Raw genomic sequence first — 19,255 nt, 5'->3', positions numbered from 1 at the left:
TAAAATTTAAAACTTTTTTTATGATATTTTGAGTCACACAATGCATTATTAATTTGTATTTTATATTAAATACAATTAAATAATATTACGTAGGTACTACTGTTAGAGAAATATGCAAACATTTTAAAGAAATAAAAACCAGTAACTTTCAAACGTATGCTATTTAAACAATGAGTTTAAACACCTGTACAAATTTGTATAGAATAGTATGCAGTAAAACAAAACACAATAAGTCGTTCAGTCGGTATATGTTTCAGTTCGTAGTATAATGCATGTTGTCATCATAAAAAATCGAATGAACTAAAACACATTACGTAAGTACTTATACAACAATATTATACAAATATGTGAAAATTATAATCCATACATTAATGTTTCTATAATTAATGTCTACATTTATTAAGTTTGATAAATCAGTAAATTACATACAAATATATTTGCAAAGGGTTAAAAAATATTATTAATACAAAATACATATATTATATAATATTATAAAGCATTATTGAACAGTACTTAATAGTACTCTTTTTCATAATCAATAATTATAACACCATAGACATAACTCATAAAATTAATAATTTAAGAATGATACCGATTTTAAGCTAAAACGAAATTCAATAATATATTACAGCAATATCTAATTTTTAGTTAATTTCAATACAATAATATGCATTGTAAAACTCTGACATTTAGGTAATAACTCATAAGTGACTAATTAATATCATATTTAATGCGAGTAAATTGCATTTACTGAAATAATAATATTAAATCAGTGTTATTATATAGTTACTGAATTAATTAATTTGATACTATTTTTAATACGAATTTCGACAAAAATTATTTAATAAATAATATGTTTAAAGATTTTATTTCTTCTTGTTATAATATCAACTTTAAAATTATAGTTCAATTTCTAAAATATTATATTTTAAATATTGTTTTAAATTACTATTATTATGTAATATCTATAACTATTATTAAACTGTCGTAGTAAAACAAATGGTGACCTAATAAATACGTTTATATATAGTATAATAATTATTTTAGATTGTAAACAAAAAGAATATATTGGTTTTTTTTTTATGTTTGTCTGTGAAAAATAGTAAAAAGTTTGCTTAAAAAAATATTATATGCGGCACCTTTAAAAAGTAATGTAGGTAACTCTTAATTATTACGAAGTATTTTTTCACACTACAAATAATTAAACATATACACATATTATGTTGAAGAAAATCTTTTCTCCAAAATGTTACCAAATTTTAGTCAGAATCGTCTTTTGAACTCAATATTTATTTTTATTTTTATATTGGGAGATATATAACTAGATACAATTCGCCTTGACGATTATCCTTAAGTTAGGACATGAGTGTATGTTGCTAAAATGTCCAGGTAATCACCTATATGGAAATTAGCAACGAAGTGCTAACTTAACAGCAGTGCTATCAGACAATTGGTAGGTCCACTGTATCACACCATGCCCTATAACTTTTTAACAACAGTGACTATATTGCTTAATATCTAACTTAAATGTATAACAAAATATTAATAAAACGTTTTTAAATAAAATTACTTTGTATTCGGTTTTGTCGAATTTTAGTCAATTATATCAATAATTGTTTTTTTATGATTATTTTGAAAAGTAATAAGAATATTTTCTTTTGCCTTCTAAAATACTACCTAGCTTCATATTATTTGCTATCAACAACCACCCTTAAAGTATACGATTGAAGCATTTTTGCTCTTTCAAAATATAATAAAAACATAAAATACACACATGTTAAATTAATTAATTCATCACTCTGCTTAAAATCTAAAATGTACATTTTTACAAACTGTATTGCATATTTTTTTGTTGTAGGGCAATGTTTAAACCCATTTTTTTAGCAACAATTTTAGGAGTAACAATTTGGTCAATACAAGCAATAAGCACTAAGGAATCAGAATGTAAAGAGGAATTAGAACAAGAAATACGCGAATATGTTAAATTCGATGGTTGGCAGAAAATCTTTTCACGACATTTTAAATTTATTGTCAATGAAAATGGTGAAGTTTTAAGTGAAAGGAAACGATTGAAATTTAATACAATTATACATAATGTTTGTATAACTATTAAATAAATATATTTTAATGTTTCATAATTTTTGTTACAATAAGATATTTACTCATAAATATAAAATAACTCGAAATATTTTTTTTTTTTAAGTTTATTTTAAAAATAATAAAAACGAGCTTGATTTTTTGTTATTTTGTGTAAACCCTATAAATTAAATTAAAATTAAAATTAATTAATTTATAACAGACAATCAATAACAAATTATTAATAATATGGATAATATTATTTTAGGCACTATATGGGTGCAACCATGAAAGAGACGATGAAGTAGATGACTGTCCAAATGTATATCATGGAAGTATAAGGTCATGTAAACATGGGCAAAATATAAGATCTGCCATGTTTAGGGCAGTGAGATGTAATTTTGTTGAATCTTCCGTCAAACATTTAGTTCTAAGTGATGCTTTATTAAATACGTATCCATTTAACAAGGTACAAAAACATAGTTGTTTAGTTTTGTTTATTTATATTTTATAAGAAACAACAATATTTTAAATTGCATCAAGTAATTAATTTTTAAAATAAATTTAACAATTTAACTTTGTTTTAGTATGACAAAATATCTGCGCATGTCGATAAACCAATTAGAGAATTTGGTGAAAATGTTGTCAACATGCTGAGCATACTTTCTCACGGTGAAACAAAAGGATTTGGTGAATTAATGGCTTTAAATTTATACTTAAACAATGTATATAATACTGTTTTCATACAAAAGATACCAGTAGAACCAGTGATGTCTTCAGTTGATTTAGAAATTGCTAAGAAACATATAGAAAAGGTTCATAGTATGATTTTAGATAAATTATACACATTTTGGGACACATGGTGTAGCGACAAAGACATAGTGACTCAATATCGATTGAAGTATAATAACGATGATTACATAGTTTTATTAGACGAAATGAACAAAAATATCGAAGATACTGACGATTTTATACATAGTTTAAATGTTTCTGATAACGTAGTGGATTTAGATTTTGATCCAAAAAGGATAGCGCTAACAGGTTTTGTGAACCATCTAATTACACATATACCAATGCCAAACGAATTTTTGATTGACTTGAAGTTAAAATCTTTTGAGGCAACGTATGAATTTAACCCACGTGCAATGTACACGTATCATGAGTCCGTATTCAAAACGTTATACATTTATTTTTATTGGACAACAATAACACACTTAAAACTAGGTATTCAATTTATAGACGAAATGGAAAATTATGAATTAGAAAAATACCAAAGAAGTTTTACAAAAAATTTCATCAGATATATACGACCACTATCAGTATTCAATATTAGCCGATTACAGTTTCCATTAATATTATCTTCCAAGGCTTCAAAAAATTTAACTAGTTTACTTTCCTTTTTCTTAAAATATTTTGATGATTTAAAAAATACTAATTTAAAAGACGTGATTTTATTATCAAGACTAGAAATTCAGAAATTCATAAATGTATTAAGTGCTGACATGGAAACTATGTTAAATATGAAAGCACCAGCTAATTATTATTTTGATTCTATAAGTTATGAAAACGTATTGAAGTTAATGCAATCAAACTACCGAGTATTTAATCGTTTAGTTTTAGCAGTAAGTGGGTTCAAAGAAGATCGAATGAATGTGATTAAACTAAAGAAATGTTTCTTTTATTTGTCCGAAGCCATAGATTTTGAAAGTGATTAATTATTGTAATTTTTATCATTAAATTATAATAATATAACATTGTTTGTTTGTAAATATTCATTACATATCCTGTTATTTAAAATAATTGAATAGTTTTTTCAAATTTTATTAATTTTACATGTGTATTGTTATACTTAACTAATTATGTATCCTTATTTATTAAGAGTATATATTTTATTTACTTTTTAGACTTTAATATTTAGTAATTATTACAAAATTCCTATTCATTTTTAAAATCACTCATCATAAACAATCAGTTATTTATTTGTTTAGAACTTTCTGATAAAAGAATAACGACATTTGAATTTGTACTCAAACTATGCTAGAATCTATACATTATTTAAATAAACATTGAATATTAATGATGTTACATTTCTTAAACATTTATTATTATATATTATATAGTTATAGAGTCATAGCATATTATAAATATTTCATACCTATATTATATTATATAATTTCTTAGTTATTTATAGACTATAGAATATTTCAATTGCAGAAAATCTATCCAAACTGCAGATATATAAACCATATTGGAAAACATATTAAAAATAGATGAATATAAAAAAATAAAAATAAAAATAAAATCGCAATTCCATCCATCGAGTATGCTATCCGTCATATTAAACCAGCTCTATATCACGAGGTAGGATAAAAATAACAATAACCACGGAACCCTATTCCCTGCAGGACCCTCTGGACCGCGCTTCAATCCATCACAGAGATAATACAAAAACAACGGCCGCAAAAGCCCTGTCGTCGCTAATTCAATCCGGTCTGCCGGTCACCCACATTCGGCTACCTAATGGCTTTAGGCTAACAGGAAACTAGAACATTTAATGTGCTATGCACGTTGTATTGACGGCCAACCGGATGTATATTGACTTCAACGCGGGCATCTGTACAACAATATATTATACCATCATTACTGTATTATATGACTTTATGCATAAATTATAATTAGACAAATGGACGTTAGTGATTTTAATGTAAAACTTTTTAGTAGAATAATATATCTATTCTGATATAAAATATCATAGCTTGAGAAATTCGATTATCTGACTGTCTTTGGTATTATTAAATAGTATATTTATGATAGTATTTTAAGTTATTATTTTTGAATTAAACAATCAATAAACTAATCAGCCATATACCGTAGAAAATGCGAGTAGTATATACTTTTAAATGAACATAGTTAGTCAAAACAAGTTTTAAGTATATTTAAACAAATTTCAGAAATAATATAAACAGTAGTGAATTAATAAAATAATTCGTTGTAAAAATTAAATATTAACAGAATACATTACGTAAGAATAACTTATAGGAATTAAATTTTGATACTGCTTATTTTTGAAAATTAATAAAAATACTTATAAAAAATTATATTTACAAAATACTTATAACCTTGAACTGTTCCTGTATTCATTTTTCTCGTACAAAACGTCAAACACCCTAAGTACATTTAGTTAATTTTTTTAATTTTTGTTTAATTTTCTAATTTTTAAAAATATTTATTTTAAAAGTATTGTAGAAATGTGAATAACATCAGTAATTTCTTTCGAATACAAAAAACTTTTTTATGTCTCCAAATCCAATTATTATTATATATTTATAGGTCTGCTTTCCACTTAGGGAAATCGAATTTTTTCGTTGGCAAAGTTCGGTTTGTCCCGAAGGGAGAAAGTTCGATAACAATGGGCGTGGCATCAACGATAAGGGAAGACAAAAAGCCCCAAAGATACTATATTATGGAAAACAGCGGTAGTCCGAATACGTCAAGATCTGATTAATCACCAAATCTATCATACAATTTCCGAAAAAATTATAATAATAGTTATATATTCCAAGTACAATTGAGTAGGTAATAATAATATATATTTATTATTTTTTTCTTAAATATTATGTAAAATCCCAAATTTAACTATCATACATTTGTTGTATAAAATAATTATTTAAATAAAACCGGTAATTTTTCTACACAATTTGTATTTTAAAACTTATAAAAACAGCTTTTGAATAATAATCATATATTTTTTTAAATACCACAAGGCAATATAATGCGGTTAACATTAATAATAATATTATTGTAATAACAAAATTCAGGTGCAACTATGAATAGATCCACAGTTAATTCTAATTATTCACATTATTATAGTTCAAATAATCATTTTATTTCACTTATTTACTAAAACACACGTATCACACAGAAAATTTACAAATAATTTAAAAATATCAAGTGTTAATGTTAAATAATAAAAATATACCCATATATTTTATTATGGTTATATACATTTTTAACTTTTAATAGTAAGTTTTGATCATGTATTTAGGTAAAAATACTTTATATTAGTATCTGTATAATAAATTATAAATACTGCTATAATTATTTCTTTTTAAGTGGTATACAAAAAACCGTATACAAAGACATAAAGCAAAATAGGTACTAAGAAGTAATAATAATATGTTCAAAGTACTGTATGCGCTCATTGTTCAATTTATAGACGAGTCATATAATTTTAAGTAGGCGTTTTACAGCCTAATAAAATATTTTTCAAAAAATAATCATAAACTTGTAAATCTTTCAAATTTCAAATTGTTGTATTTAAAAGAGCCATAACTGTTTTCACAAAAACTATATAACAATAAATTATTATTAATAATAATGAATTTAATAATATTTAATTTAGAATTATGATAAAAAATTTTACGTTATTGATCAAAGATACATAACTGCTACATTCGTTTTGGGAAAAGGGAATAATCTAGGGTAATCCTTTATGAAGAAAAAGTGTTAAAACGTTTGTTACATTTATGGGGTGACAGTTTGAGCATTTAAAAGGGTTTATTTCATTTCCTTGACGTTTTCCAAGTAAATTTATTTAATTTATCTGTCAAGAATTTAAAACAGAAAAATGAAATGAAAACTTTAGACGAATTTTTTTATAAAATAATAATTTAAAAAAAAAAACAGTAGCGTGTAAAAAATATTATTTTATCTGAAAAAAAGTGATAGCAGGAAATGTCTTTGTAATACTTGACACACGTGCAAAGTCATCGCTAAACGTGGCTTGGATAAATATAAAATTAAGCAAAAACTGTCTAATTTAAATAAAATACATTACATTACATGGAATACATTGTTATTGTAAAAAGTTAACAAAAAAAGAAATATTAGCCAAATTACGTCTTGAAAGTAAATTTCTATAACCCTGTAAATATTTAATATGTATAATATATATTAATTTAAAATCAATTTAAATAATAACCAATTAAATACTTGGTGAATTTATTAAAATAATATAATCTATATATTTTGATTGTATTCCAAGATAATTGTATTTGTTTTACCCATAAGCTTCCAATGAAATGTATATATTAACAATGTGACAAAAAACTTTAGTTCAACTAATACATATACATATGTAATTCGGGTAATTACGTGCATACACGTATATTCTTTTTTGTACCGATCGATAAGAAAAATAATAATATTCCATTTGATAAACATCAGTGTCAAAGTTTTTTTGTCGCTAAAAACCGTTTTTGTAACAGAATTAAAAATGGCATAGTCGGCAATAAGTAAATAGTAGAAAGGAAAATATTTTGTTTTAATTATAAAACCCTCAAGAAGCTCTAAGGGTCTTTTTTTTTACACCATTCTATTTTCTCTTTGTGCACAAAATGCATATAATAAGCCTTTTCCTTTCATTCTCTTTCACTCACTCTCTCTCACACTCTCTCTCTCTCTCTCACTCACTCTTTCTCTCGCTGATTCTAGTTTGTCCGCAGGACCGGGTCCCGCGTGTATTAACACCACCACACCTTCAGTCGACGACTACCATACCAAAAAACCGAATTCCAGGCCCCTGAAGGGTTAATTGGCCATGCCATTAGCGAGGTGTACCCGGCTGGGATCCCAGTTGTTTATATCATTTAACAAGCGACAATTTATAACTGCCAGTATTACGCAGTTTGTACGTATATTATACGGTTACGCGTATCCAGACAGGCTGAGGACGAATTAGACAAAAAAAAAAAAAAAACAATATTCTTAACAAACATGTACCCTTTCACCAATTGCTTCAAGTTATTTCTCTGAAAGATATCTCTCAAGGGGCCAATCTATAATAATATGATGGTCCCATATCGAATTGATCACAGTCATATACGACAAGACAACTTTATAACGACGCTTGTCTAGAAGTTTTATAAAAAGTACTCGGGAAACAATTTTCTGTGTGACCTACACGTTTCTCAAATTAATTTTCTACTTCATCCGTATAAAACGATTTGTATTTATTTTAATAGTCTTTTACTTGTATGTTAATCGTTATGGAATAAATATTATAGAATACTGTAACATAAACCATTAAGTTCATTTTACACACAAAGTAATAATAAATTTAAAATAAAATGTTCTTTAAGTAATTAGGCATTTATTATAATATGATATTGTAGCATTAGAGTATCGAACTATAACTATAAATTAAACATAATTACATTAAATAGGTCCGCGGTTAAAAACATAAAAGTAATCGTATTAAATTGCATTAAGTTAAAATATATACATTGACTTAGTTAATTGTTTTTAAAATGAATAAATAAGAGTATTTTACAGTTAAATACAAATATTATGTTTAATTATGAATACTACAATGATTCTTAATTTCAATGTCATTCTTGTTTATAATATTTCTGATGAACACTATTTAAAAAAATAATCTTAAATTGCTTTAATAAATCATTCGGAAGATTTTTTTATATTGTCATAATGTTTAATTTAAAGCTACATAGCTGCTCTTTAAAGTCGCCGTTATATTAATTTCATAAGAAAATAAGTAATAACCCTAGAGAATTATCTCATGAAAGTGATAAAATAAAAAGAAACGGTTTTTGTTGTATTAAATTAATCAACAATTATTTTCACTTTCATTAACGGTAACACGTTAAATGCGTTTTTTGTTCAGTTTAATGTAAGCAATTTAAATTTATCCATACATTTGTTTTAATTAAGACTATTATATTTTTGAGTACTATTATAAATAATAATACGCTCAATATAAATTAATATACGAAAATTTATACAAGAAGACTAAAAAAATAAAATGTCCATTATACGTAAGTTACAGTAAGTTATATAAATATACTATTTATAATTTATATTAAACAACGATGTAAAGACTGAAGCACAACATATTTGAGTACTATTTTATCATTAAAATCTATTATTTAATTACTTCACTCAATACAATAAATATGTATCATATGTTGAATTACAATTTCCAAGTAATAAATACCTAATACTCACTACATATAAAATTACTTTCGATTTTCTAGTCAATTATATCTTTTTTTTAAGTCTTGAAATTATTTGTCCGTGAATATAAAGTTATGATAGTATAAAATTAAGATTAGAGTAGAAAGTAGAAAGGCTAGATATATATTCAAACTTAGAAGTGATAAATTTTCCAAATTGATTAAGTTGACATTCATAACTTATCAAGTAGAGAACATCTTTATAAAAACACGCTGTTCACTATAGTCAAAAGTATATTTTATATAGAATAGTATGCCAGATTTGTCTTTTTGGAAAATCCTATTTGTGCGATAGCACCATTGACGAGAGATGTATAGGAACTGCGTTGCTCTTTTAACTCGTTAGCAATACACACGCCGTGTCTACGTGTAGATATTTCGGACCAAGAATAACAGCAGATAGGATAGAAGGATGTGTAAAAGCGAGCCATTTGCAGACCGATAACAGTTTCTCTTCGTCAGGTGAAAAGCTGTGATTCGGGGCCTATAATAAAGCTTTTTAACTGAACGGACAGCCAAAATTCTGGGCCACAGTATGGTGGGGTAATCCCTTTATGTCGTGTTCGGCGAATGTAAGCCTTACAAATCAGCGTTAGCCTACAAGCAAATAAATAAAACCGTCACACCATCCGGACGCAAACGGATTTGGCACTACTGCGAAGACGATTTTTTCCAATTTAAGTAATCGATACTACTGCTATACTGCTACCAAATTACACTATAAGTATAAAAAACAAGAAAAAAAAGTATTCATTCAAAGTATTTTTTTTCATCATTATTATTTTATACTAGTGTAGTATCAAGTAAAAGTAGTTACTCGAGAATTCCAAACGTGCTTTTTTCCACTATATACATATTATATACATATAAACATATGTATACAGTGTTTTCTTTAAATAAATAGTACAGTTGTACAAGGTATAGTGCAATAAAGTGTTAAAAATTCAACTGTACCAACTTTTGTAATACACGAGTCTGAAGACGGAAATTATAATTTATAACACTCAAGCTTTTAACGTGACATTTTAAAAGTAACTTTTTCTTTTCCATCAATAATATTATTACTACGAAATACAAAACTGTCATTAGACTTTTTTATTTCGTTATATTTATAAACAAAGTGTCAAAATTTATTCATATTTTATTTGACACAAGAACACTATTTTAAAACAAGAATATGATGAATAATAATATATAATTCATAAAAATGATTTTTATTTATTAGCACCTAAAGGGAAGCAACCTAATAATCGTTAACCAATAAAAAATCTAAGAATAACGATGAGTTCAACCTATATATTATACATTATGGTAATATAAAATCTATTGGTCTATTACCTAGATTAATAAATCATCTTTTATGTTTAGGTATTTATTTAAAAAACTATACTATAAGTACGTCAAAAATAACTAAAAAACACATAGATAAAAAATAAAGTGTTGATTTATATGCGTTTTGCTTAATCGGAAAAATATATTATATTTCTACTAAGAGAAAACATTCATACCTTGCCCACGCCAGTTAGTTCTTTGCCGGCAATCCGTCGCTGCAACAATGCTGGAAGAAGTGGCGCGTGTTTGTGCAAGCCACTAGCGAATCCATGTGGGGTGGTCATACCATCTTCTCCCTGAGATCCTCTTCTTTTTCGGCGGAGAGGCGAACCATTTAGGTTTAATTTTTGAGATGCCCTGTCAATTTAAAAAAATAAATAAGTTTCAAATCGATTTTAAATATTTAATATAATATTACTTTACCTAACAATTCATTTAGGTAAACATCATTATGTTACTTATATTTCAATAATAATCTAATATTATTTAGGTATGTATCAATAGTAAATACTAGCGTTTTCAAATTTTATTTTATGTCCCAACATTTTTTTTATGGATCATAAGCATTTTGATTAAATTATATTATTATACCAAAACCCATTAAACTAAATAGTAGGTATAACTAAAACGTTGTTATATATCACTTGTTAGAAGAAGAATCTACATAGTGATGGATTATCGAACAAAATAAACAATAAAATATTAAAAAAGTACAGATTAATATTATCTAAAATATTTAATCATTATATTATGATATTATTCTATATTTTTATATTATTTAAAACACCACCTTTTTTTAAACCTAACTTAAATAGGGGGTATTACTCATTTATTCCCCACACCACTGACAAATCTACGAAATAATGTAACAAAAAGCAATTTTTTTTTTTTTTTATTATAAATAATAAATTATATAATCTTTTAATGTGTAATTAGGTAATATTAATAATAGTTAATACTTCCACCCTCATCCCAAACACAAGATTAACTTCTGATTATTATTCGTGACAGCCATTATTTTTTATTTAATATTTCCTCAACTACATTTAATGATGTAATTATAATTTAAAGTATATAATGCATGTATATAGCAAATTTGATCCCTACTATGCATTATCGGGTTAATGGTTGGGCACTTACATAACTCTTAACCTGAACGTAAATGGAAACGTGAAATGCAATCCAATCATGTAACAATATAAGTATATAATGTTAAATGGTCGATGAATGCGGATGACAAGCATAATAAGATCTTTAAAACGTTGGCACGAAAAAAAAAAACTTTCACCACAACAATTTTTCGAATAGACTTTTCTTTCTATAACACATCGAAAGTATCGTTTTCATCCTGAAAACTACCCCACCACAGCAATAACCTAACCCCAGGGAAACACAACCAGTAAGTGCATTGTATTAGTCTTTTGGAGGATATTTTTTTACGATTTCAACAAGTTTTATTCGAAAACTTTACAGTTCATTGAATCATTTAATTGGAAAGTATGTTGAAATGTTGCCAGATATTTAAAATTTATGTGCCTGCAATCCGTTTCCTATAAATATTGTATCGTCAGAGAAGGGTTAAAAAATACAATAATTTATCGTATAATGGACAAAAATAAATGTGTAAACAAAGCAATAAAGTATTATTTTCAGCATTTTGTTCTACATAATTTATAATAATTTATATTACGCGTGAAATTTTACGTATTTTATGTATAATATTATAAATGTTTTGGATTAATTAGCGTTTAAAATATGCAATTGAAGCATAATATATGAATTAAAATGTACGTGATGCAGACATATCAATAATTTAAATAATTTCCTACTTTTTTTTTTGATAGCACGTGATAGTATGTTTGTAAATAAAACAATTTTAAATAGGCTTTTCTACATTTTTCATTTTTAATACACAATTCAATTTTTATTATTATTATTATTATTAGAAGCAAAACTATAGGCATTGAATTAACACGAAAACGTGTTTGAAATAAATAAGAAATAATATGAAATGTTAGTAAAAATTTATCTTAGTGTATTTCAATTTTTTATTTTTTTATTAACAAGGTATACATCATACGAGTTTTTAGAGTTATAAGTTATTCGTTAGATTTTAATTTCGTTAAAGTCATGTATAGGTTAGCATTTATAATTCGAGTCATTCATTCTAGCTGAACATTTCTATATCTATAATACACCTATACCTTATTATTAAGTAATAGACAGTGATTGGGGTGTGTACAAAATTTAATTTTCTCATCCGAACGTCTTCCACTATACACACTTTCAGATTTACCAATCGGTAATACGTATTATAATATTAACCCTAGCTTTCACTTTCTATCCCCGGTCAGAATTTCTTCAACGATGGTCGACATCAACGAATCTGGACTACATAACGGGATAATCCTTAGTACGTCATTATTTTGGCGAACACTAATGTTATTCAAAATATTTTAAATACATTTTAAATCGTTTCAAAACATAATTTTTGAAAAAAAATCATATTTTTTAAGTTTTTACCGCTTTAAATAATAATATACAATTTTTATTTCATATTTCTAAGCAGGTTATTATCTTGTATAGTTCAATCAATAAAAAGTTAATTTTTAACGATTTAAAATTATGTAAAAAATAAATATTTTTCAAGTTGTTTTCTTCAATAATTTTTAAAATAATAAGCGTTTCCCATTAAATGGATCACTCATTATTTATAGCTCTATCAAACAGAGATCATTTAGAACAATAAAAAAAACACTTGCAGTAGCAGGTTCATGTTTTTTTTGGGGGAAATCGCTCAATAAATCTACGCAACCATGGATTTATTCTGCAGTGACTTGATCGAAATAATGAATGATCTATCACAAAAATTACATAATTGACGGTTTCTGGTAGCCGTTTTACTATTATAGTTGCTTATTCGTAAATAGCAATTCATTGAACAATAAAATACATTAATCTAATTCTAGAGCAAAATATTAATACGTCAACTGTAGTTTTACGGATAAAGATTCTGTTAACTCACCTGTATGATATAAACACGATGATGAAATCATAATTATAATGTCTATGAATATGAATATGTTTAGTATGAGCTTTATTTGTTTTTCATTAAAACTTCCAGGCTTTGAGTTTTGTTGATAAATAATAATAATTAAAGAAGATTAAAGAAACTTATACATATAAAAAAAAACTAAATCATTTTAAATTCGTTTAACTTTTATACGTTTATAAGTTTTGTGAATTTAGACTTTAAACACGAATTATTATATTATGACTAGGATATCATGAGTACCTATATAAGGAACCCTCTTAACAATCAAATCATAAATTAATAATGATTAATTAAAATCATGTTTTCTTAATATTTTACTATATACTTGTCATTGTTAAACAACACTAATTTTTAAATTTTACTCGCACTTTGGCCTACGATATTAAATTCCACAAACTTTAATGGAATTACATGATAAATATTAATTATCATTGCACTTGCCGTTCTTTTTCTTAATTACATGACCACGAGAAGGACCGGCAATAATGTCCTATTATATAGAAGTCGCTGATAACAAAATTCAGCTGTTGTATATGAATAGGTATATTATATGTCGTTAATCTGCCAACCCTTATTATTATTATTATTACCCACGTGGGAATTTCTAGTTGTATTACAGCCACCAATTACATATATATTTAAAAATATAATATTGTAATAAATCATACCTATATATTTTGGTTTGTTATTTCCAAAGCAATAGGATTATATGTTTTTATTACTACACTACAATTGACGTTAAGAAAACCCTTTATTATAAATTTTAATATTTATAATTAATATTTTAGGTAAATAACAATAATTACAATACTAAATAAAATATAAGACTATAACGATAAATTAATACCGATTTAGTTTTAATTTTTTAAACGGAAAGGGTTTTGGCAACAAAAAATGTACAAAGACACTTAGAATTGGTGCAAATATAATTCAACAAATGCGTAAAGTTTATGTATGTTTAAAACGAACAAAATTATTCTTAATTTAGCTGATCAAAATTATTAGGTTTACGAATTGTCAAAAACGTGTTAATATGAAACATATATGTTACTTACATAACATAATTATAATGCAATTAATATAAACAATTATTACATAAAAAAGAAAATTATTTATAATATCTCTTACATTTTATGATAAAAAGTTTGAAATAATTCATTTAAATAATGTCACATGTTAGAAATGCAATTTTTAAAAAGGATTTTTTTCTCAACACAATACATTATATTATATAGTATTTTATGAATATCTTCAGTTCTGTAGATAGTTCAACATATTAAGAATACCTGTATAACTAAACACTACCGTTTGAAGAGATAAAATCTTACCAGGTAACAGTAGTCATAAAAGATGAAAAGTATACAATAAAAACTTTTGCTGTTTAGGGTTTACGACACACATGTAATCGTATCGATTCACTATAGAAAAATGGGAAACGTTTCAGACGAAAGTTGTGGCAATAAAAATAACGACTGGGTGTAAAATGACGATAGTTAAAATTCGCTTGTTGAAGCACAAATGAAAGAAGTAAATTCAAAATTAATAAATTCAAAATGGTTTCTTTTTCTGGTTTTATATTTTACTCAGCTGTTGTTGTGGATCAAACTTCTCATAATTTTAGAAACAATATTGTTTCAAGGCTACAATATGCATATTGCATATTATATATAAACATATGTATATAAACGTCATTAAAAGATTATAGGTAAATGTAGTTTCTATATAATAATTTTTAATTTATTTATTTTATAAAACTAACCTTTTTTTAAACACACAAAATATAAAACAAATCATTATTGAAACGTAAGTTCTAATTAATGTTTGGATTTACACATGAATAATTACTTCAGTAAACTCAAATGTTATTTTAAAATATATCTAGGTATCCGGTTATCTTTTAAATTGATTCTATTAAAATGTTAAAAATATACTAACTTTAAATTAGATCAATTAAGTCATCTTATAAAATCAAAAATCATAATATGAAAAAGATATAAAGTAATGCATTTAAAACCTTCGCCATACATTTTATAGGCTGAACTTTGACCTATCAGTTAATATCTATATAAATATAATTAAATCATACATAACATTATATTTTATGTTTAAAATACAAATTACAATGATAAAAAATAATAATATGGTATTCAGACCAACAAATTTATATGATTTAGGCATTAGTTTGACAACATTATTACAAAATCATCAAGATGAATGGCAAATGCATTATAGTGTAGAAAGATTTTCAGAATTTGTCGAAAAACCATTGAGCGTACGAGATGTGTGAGCCCAGTCACATGGTGTCCGAAAGTTTTCTTATTACACTACAGCATTTCATGGTTGAGAGAAGTGGCGGAAAGAAACTTTGTTTCTTCCCTTTCGTACTTAGAAATCATTAGTAGCTAGCGAAATGAAAATGAAAAAAAACCCCAAAGCAGAAGTGCCCCCCCGATGGGGCTTAATTTCATTAACGCATCATCTCTCTATGGTGGGGTACGAACATACACATACACACAACATACATACATATACACACACATACACACATATGGCGAAGACGGTATAACAGAAAGCAGCCGCCGTTCATTACCAAAGGAATATAACGTTCACGTGTGCCCAATGCTGTGGAGGTGAGTGACGTCACGATATACCGAAACCCGATCACGTCCAATACTACGGTATAGAAGGTTGTCGTGCCGGTCACGTCTTCCTTTATCCCCTCTATCCACCACCTGCTCATATTCCTCCTGTTCACTGACGCCGATCCTCTCCCACCGAATCTTTGCGTCCTTTTTTTTTTACCTCCACTACGTTCTACTTTTAACTTTGACAGCCGCGCGTCCACCTCCACCTTCACGAGGAAAACATGTTTTGAATATTTCACCCCCTTCTCTAATAGCTTTGGAGAAACCTCAATTTCTTCTTTATACTCCTTATTATGTATATATACATACATATACACATATAGCTATAATATATGCCGTTTGGTCTTATTCCATATTGCCACCCCCCATCTTGGACGTACGAAATATATATTTATATATTTATATTTTATTATTCCCCATGTCCAACGCGTAATAACACGGTAAAAAAATGTGTCCTCGGATATATAGGAATTCCATATATTACAGTAAAGTTGACGGTAGTCGTGAATTATTTTTATTTTCAGACCAAAAAACATATGTATATGTAATAATAATAACATAGCTATTAAGTTTTTTGAATATGCAGACGTTTTCAACTTTAAAAATATTCTATGTAATATTATATACATTATACACATATATAACATTATGTAAATCAAACTTATGTTCAAGCTTGAATAAATTTATGTTGTAATTCAAAAAAAAAAAATCTATGTTCCTTAATGGTAATAGATCTATATACGGTTACATAGACGTTAGTATTATGCAAAACTACAAAGTATATGACGACTGACGAGATTGAGTTGTTGAATAAATACTATAGAATCAACATAATTTAATGGAGCCCTTTGAACGTTCACAGTAATATCTTTAACAATGTTTTTAATAATTATAAATTGTAATATCTATAAGTAGTATACAATTATATTATAATTATATAGTGTACGCTCTTCTATAATCATAATTTTTTAATCAGTCATTAAAATAAATTATCAAGTTATTGAATAATAAAAAAAAAAAAAAAAATGTTAACAAACTAATTTAAATAACCAACACACTGTACCTATACTAAGTTTATATTGGACATAAATAAATTTAAAAAATAAAAAACCATATAACAAAAAAAAAAAAAAAAACATTTTTCAAATTTCGAAGTAATATTTTGCATGTTATAATAAAAGTGTTCAAAAGTTTCCCTTTTCTGGACATAAAAGAAACATTAAGCTGTATTTGGATAATAATAACGTGTTTTCCCTTTCTATTTATTTCCGATAAGGAAGAAAAACGGATCAGAAACGCCATTAGGAAAATTGATCAAAACAAATCTAGTAGAAAGCAAGATAGTGATAGAAAAATAAAAAGGGATACTATAACAGGAAACCTATACAAATATATAAAATTATATACCAAACGAACAATATAAGTTTAAATAATATAATAGATGACTTATAGCAGTCGTGGTCACATAACATATTATAATTTATTTGCAAGCGTATTGTACCTCCTATATTTGAAAAATGTAAATATGGCAATATTAGGGATTTACCATGAACCAAAATACAATTTCAATAAGTGAATGGATTGTTTTTATTTAAATGAAATATACAATTTTTTAATTTACTAAAAATATATTTAACATGAATATTGCTTCTTATTTAATATTTTTATAATAACTTATAATTATCAATTTAAAAAGTGGTTTATCTCAAACAATAGTTCTACGTGCAACATATAATTTAATTTGTTTTTGTTAATTGTTACAATTATTTTTTTTTTTTTTATGACTTGATATGTAAATAAGAACAACCTAGCAACATAATTCCCAAGAACAGTTTTCTTGTATAAATGTTTTCCACGTTTCTCACTTTTTTAAGCACTTAACTTCAACCGTAGGTCCATTTTTACTTATAAAACCCCATTTATTATTGCGCTTTTACCTTTTTATGGGTTTTTTGATTAACGACAGTTTTCATTTTTGCGATGTTCGTACCGTAGGTACGTGCAAGTCAGTGCTATTTTTCATTTCACTGGAGTTATCTGGCGTAACAAAAGTACGATGATATATAAATTAGCCAACTCGAAATGAAACTTTTTTGTTTTTAGTTTTAAATTTCCACTGATCCTTCCTTTATAACGGGCATTCGGATATAATGAGTAATATTATAAATATTGCTAAACCCAGGAATGGTTATGAAGTATGGGCTATCACCCATACCGAGTACCAACACGAAATAATGCAGGTAGGTATTAGATGAGATTAATTTCACTGACTTATGAGGTCCCTTGAAATTTATTAGAATAATAACTTGATAAATATCTGAATATACTAAATTAGTATATATAATGTAAAACACCTATTATTTCAGAAAATATTAGCTTCTTTTCACTATTTTTTAAATTTTCACTCTTTTGCATGAAAACATTCAATTTTAACCCTATATATTTAAAAAAATAATATTTTTCGAAATATTTTGACTTATTAGACTAACCTTTTATGGGATACCCATATAACACTCCGCTTCGTTTTTATCAATATTATTAAATACTTTAAACTCTTAAAATACTCGTCTAAAATATCATTTTTATAAGTACATCAAAGTACACCGAGCATATCATGTTTTGGGTTAAAGAATTAAGGAATTAATCCCTTGATTACATGTTGTTATATAAAACAAAAAAAAAAAAACATTAAAACATTTAAAATACGGTAACCATTAAAATAATAATATTGTATTGTTTTCTCAAAAACATTAATAATTAGTTTGAATGAATCACCTGATGAATGAAATAAAAATATTATCGTTGAAAGTAATATATTTCTATTTCTATTGATAAGAAGTTGTTTCGATTATTTAACGATAAATTTAGAATTCTAAATTAAATAATCGTGTTACGTATTTTAATTAAGTTATAAACTTATACCTATATTTTATATTATACATATATTTGTGCATGTTCAATACTTTACTGACTATTATTCTTAAAAAAAAGCCGTTATTTTTTACTCTGGTAAGGATAAGCATTAAACTAGTTTCATTATAATCTTTACATAATAATAATATATCGGTAATTACTTAGATAAAGAGATCCACAGTATTAATTAGGCTTAATTAAGT

General features: G+C 25.8%; 2 protein-coding genes across 6 annotated transcripts in view; one reads left to right on the top strand and one right to left on the bottom strand.

The window, feature by feature from the left end:
* LOC112599637 (kinesin-like protein CG14535) overlaps positions 1–19,255 on the bottom strand; it is a 160,481-nt gene that overhangs the window by 67,873 nt on the left and 73,353 nt on the right. For all 5 annotated transcript variants that reach the window (XM_025346621.1, XM_025346624.1, XM_025346623.1 and 2 more), the window contains one exon: positions 10,616–10,796. In XM_025346621.1, coding sequence (XP_025202406.1) covers positions 10,616–10,796 — 181 coding nt within the window. The remainder of the gene's footprint in view (positions 1–10,615; positions 10,797–19,255) is intronic.
* LOC112599638 lies at positions 227–3,830 on the top strand. The gene is made up of 4 exons (XM_025346626.1): positions 227–314; positions 1,859–2,096; positions 2,345–2,545; positions 2,664–3,830. The coding sequence occupies exons 2-4, from the start codon at positions 1,863–1,865 to the stop codon at positions 3,789–3,791; spliced, it is 1,563 nt and encodes a 520-aa protein (XP_025202411.1). The 5' UTR covers positions 227–314; positions 1,859–1,862; the 3' UTR covers positions 3,792–3,830.

This window comes from Melanaphis sacchari, unplaced genomic scaffold (genome assembly GCF_002803265.2).
Source record: "Melanaphis sacchari strain LSU unplaced genomic scaffold, SCAv2.0 Contig54_pilon_pilon, whole genome shotgun sequence".
Classification (NCBI taxonomy): domain Eukaryota; kingdom Metazoa; phylum Arthropoda; class Insecta; order Hemiptera; family Aphididae; genus Melanaphis; species Melanaphis sacchari.
Note: the sequence above shows the minus strand (reverse complement) of the source record. Positions and strands in the feature narration are given on the sequence as shown.

Coding starts and splice junctions, on each gene's coding strand:
- LOC112599638 (XM_025346626.1), top strand. CDS start 1,863: ATGTTTAAACCCATTTTTTTAGCAACAATTTTAGGAGTAACAATTTGG. Junction 2,097..2,344: donor TTAATACAATTATACATAAT/GTTTGTATAACT, acceptor ATATTATTTTAG/GCACTATATGGGTGCAACCA. Junction 2,546..2,663: donor ATACGTATCCATTTAACAAG/GTACAAAAACAT, acceptor ACTTTGTTTTAG/TATGACAAAATATCTGCGCA.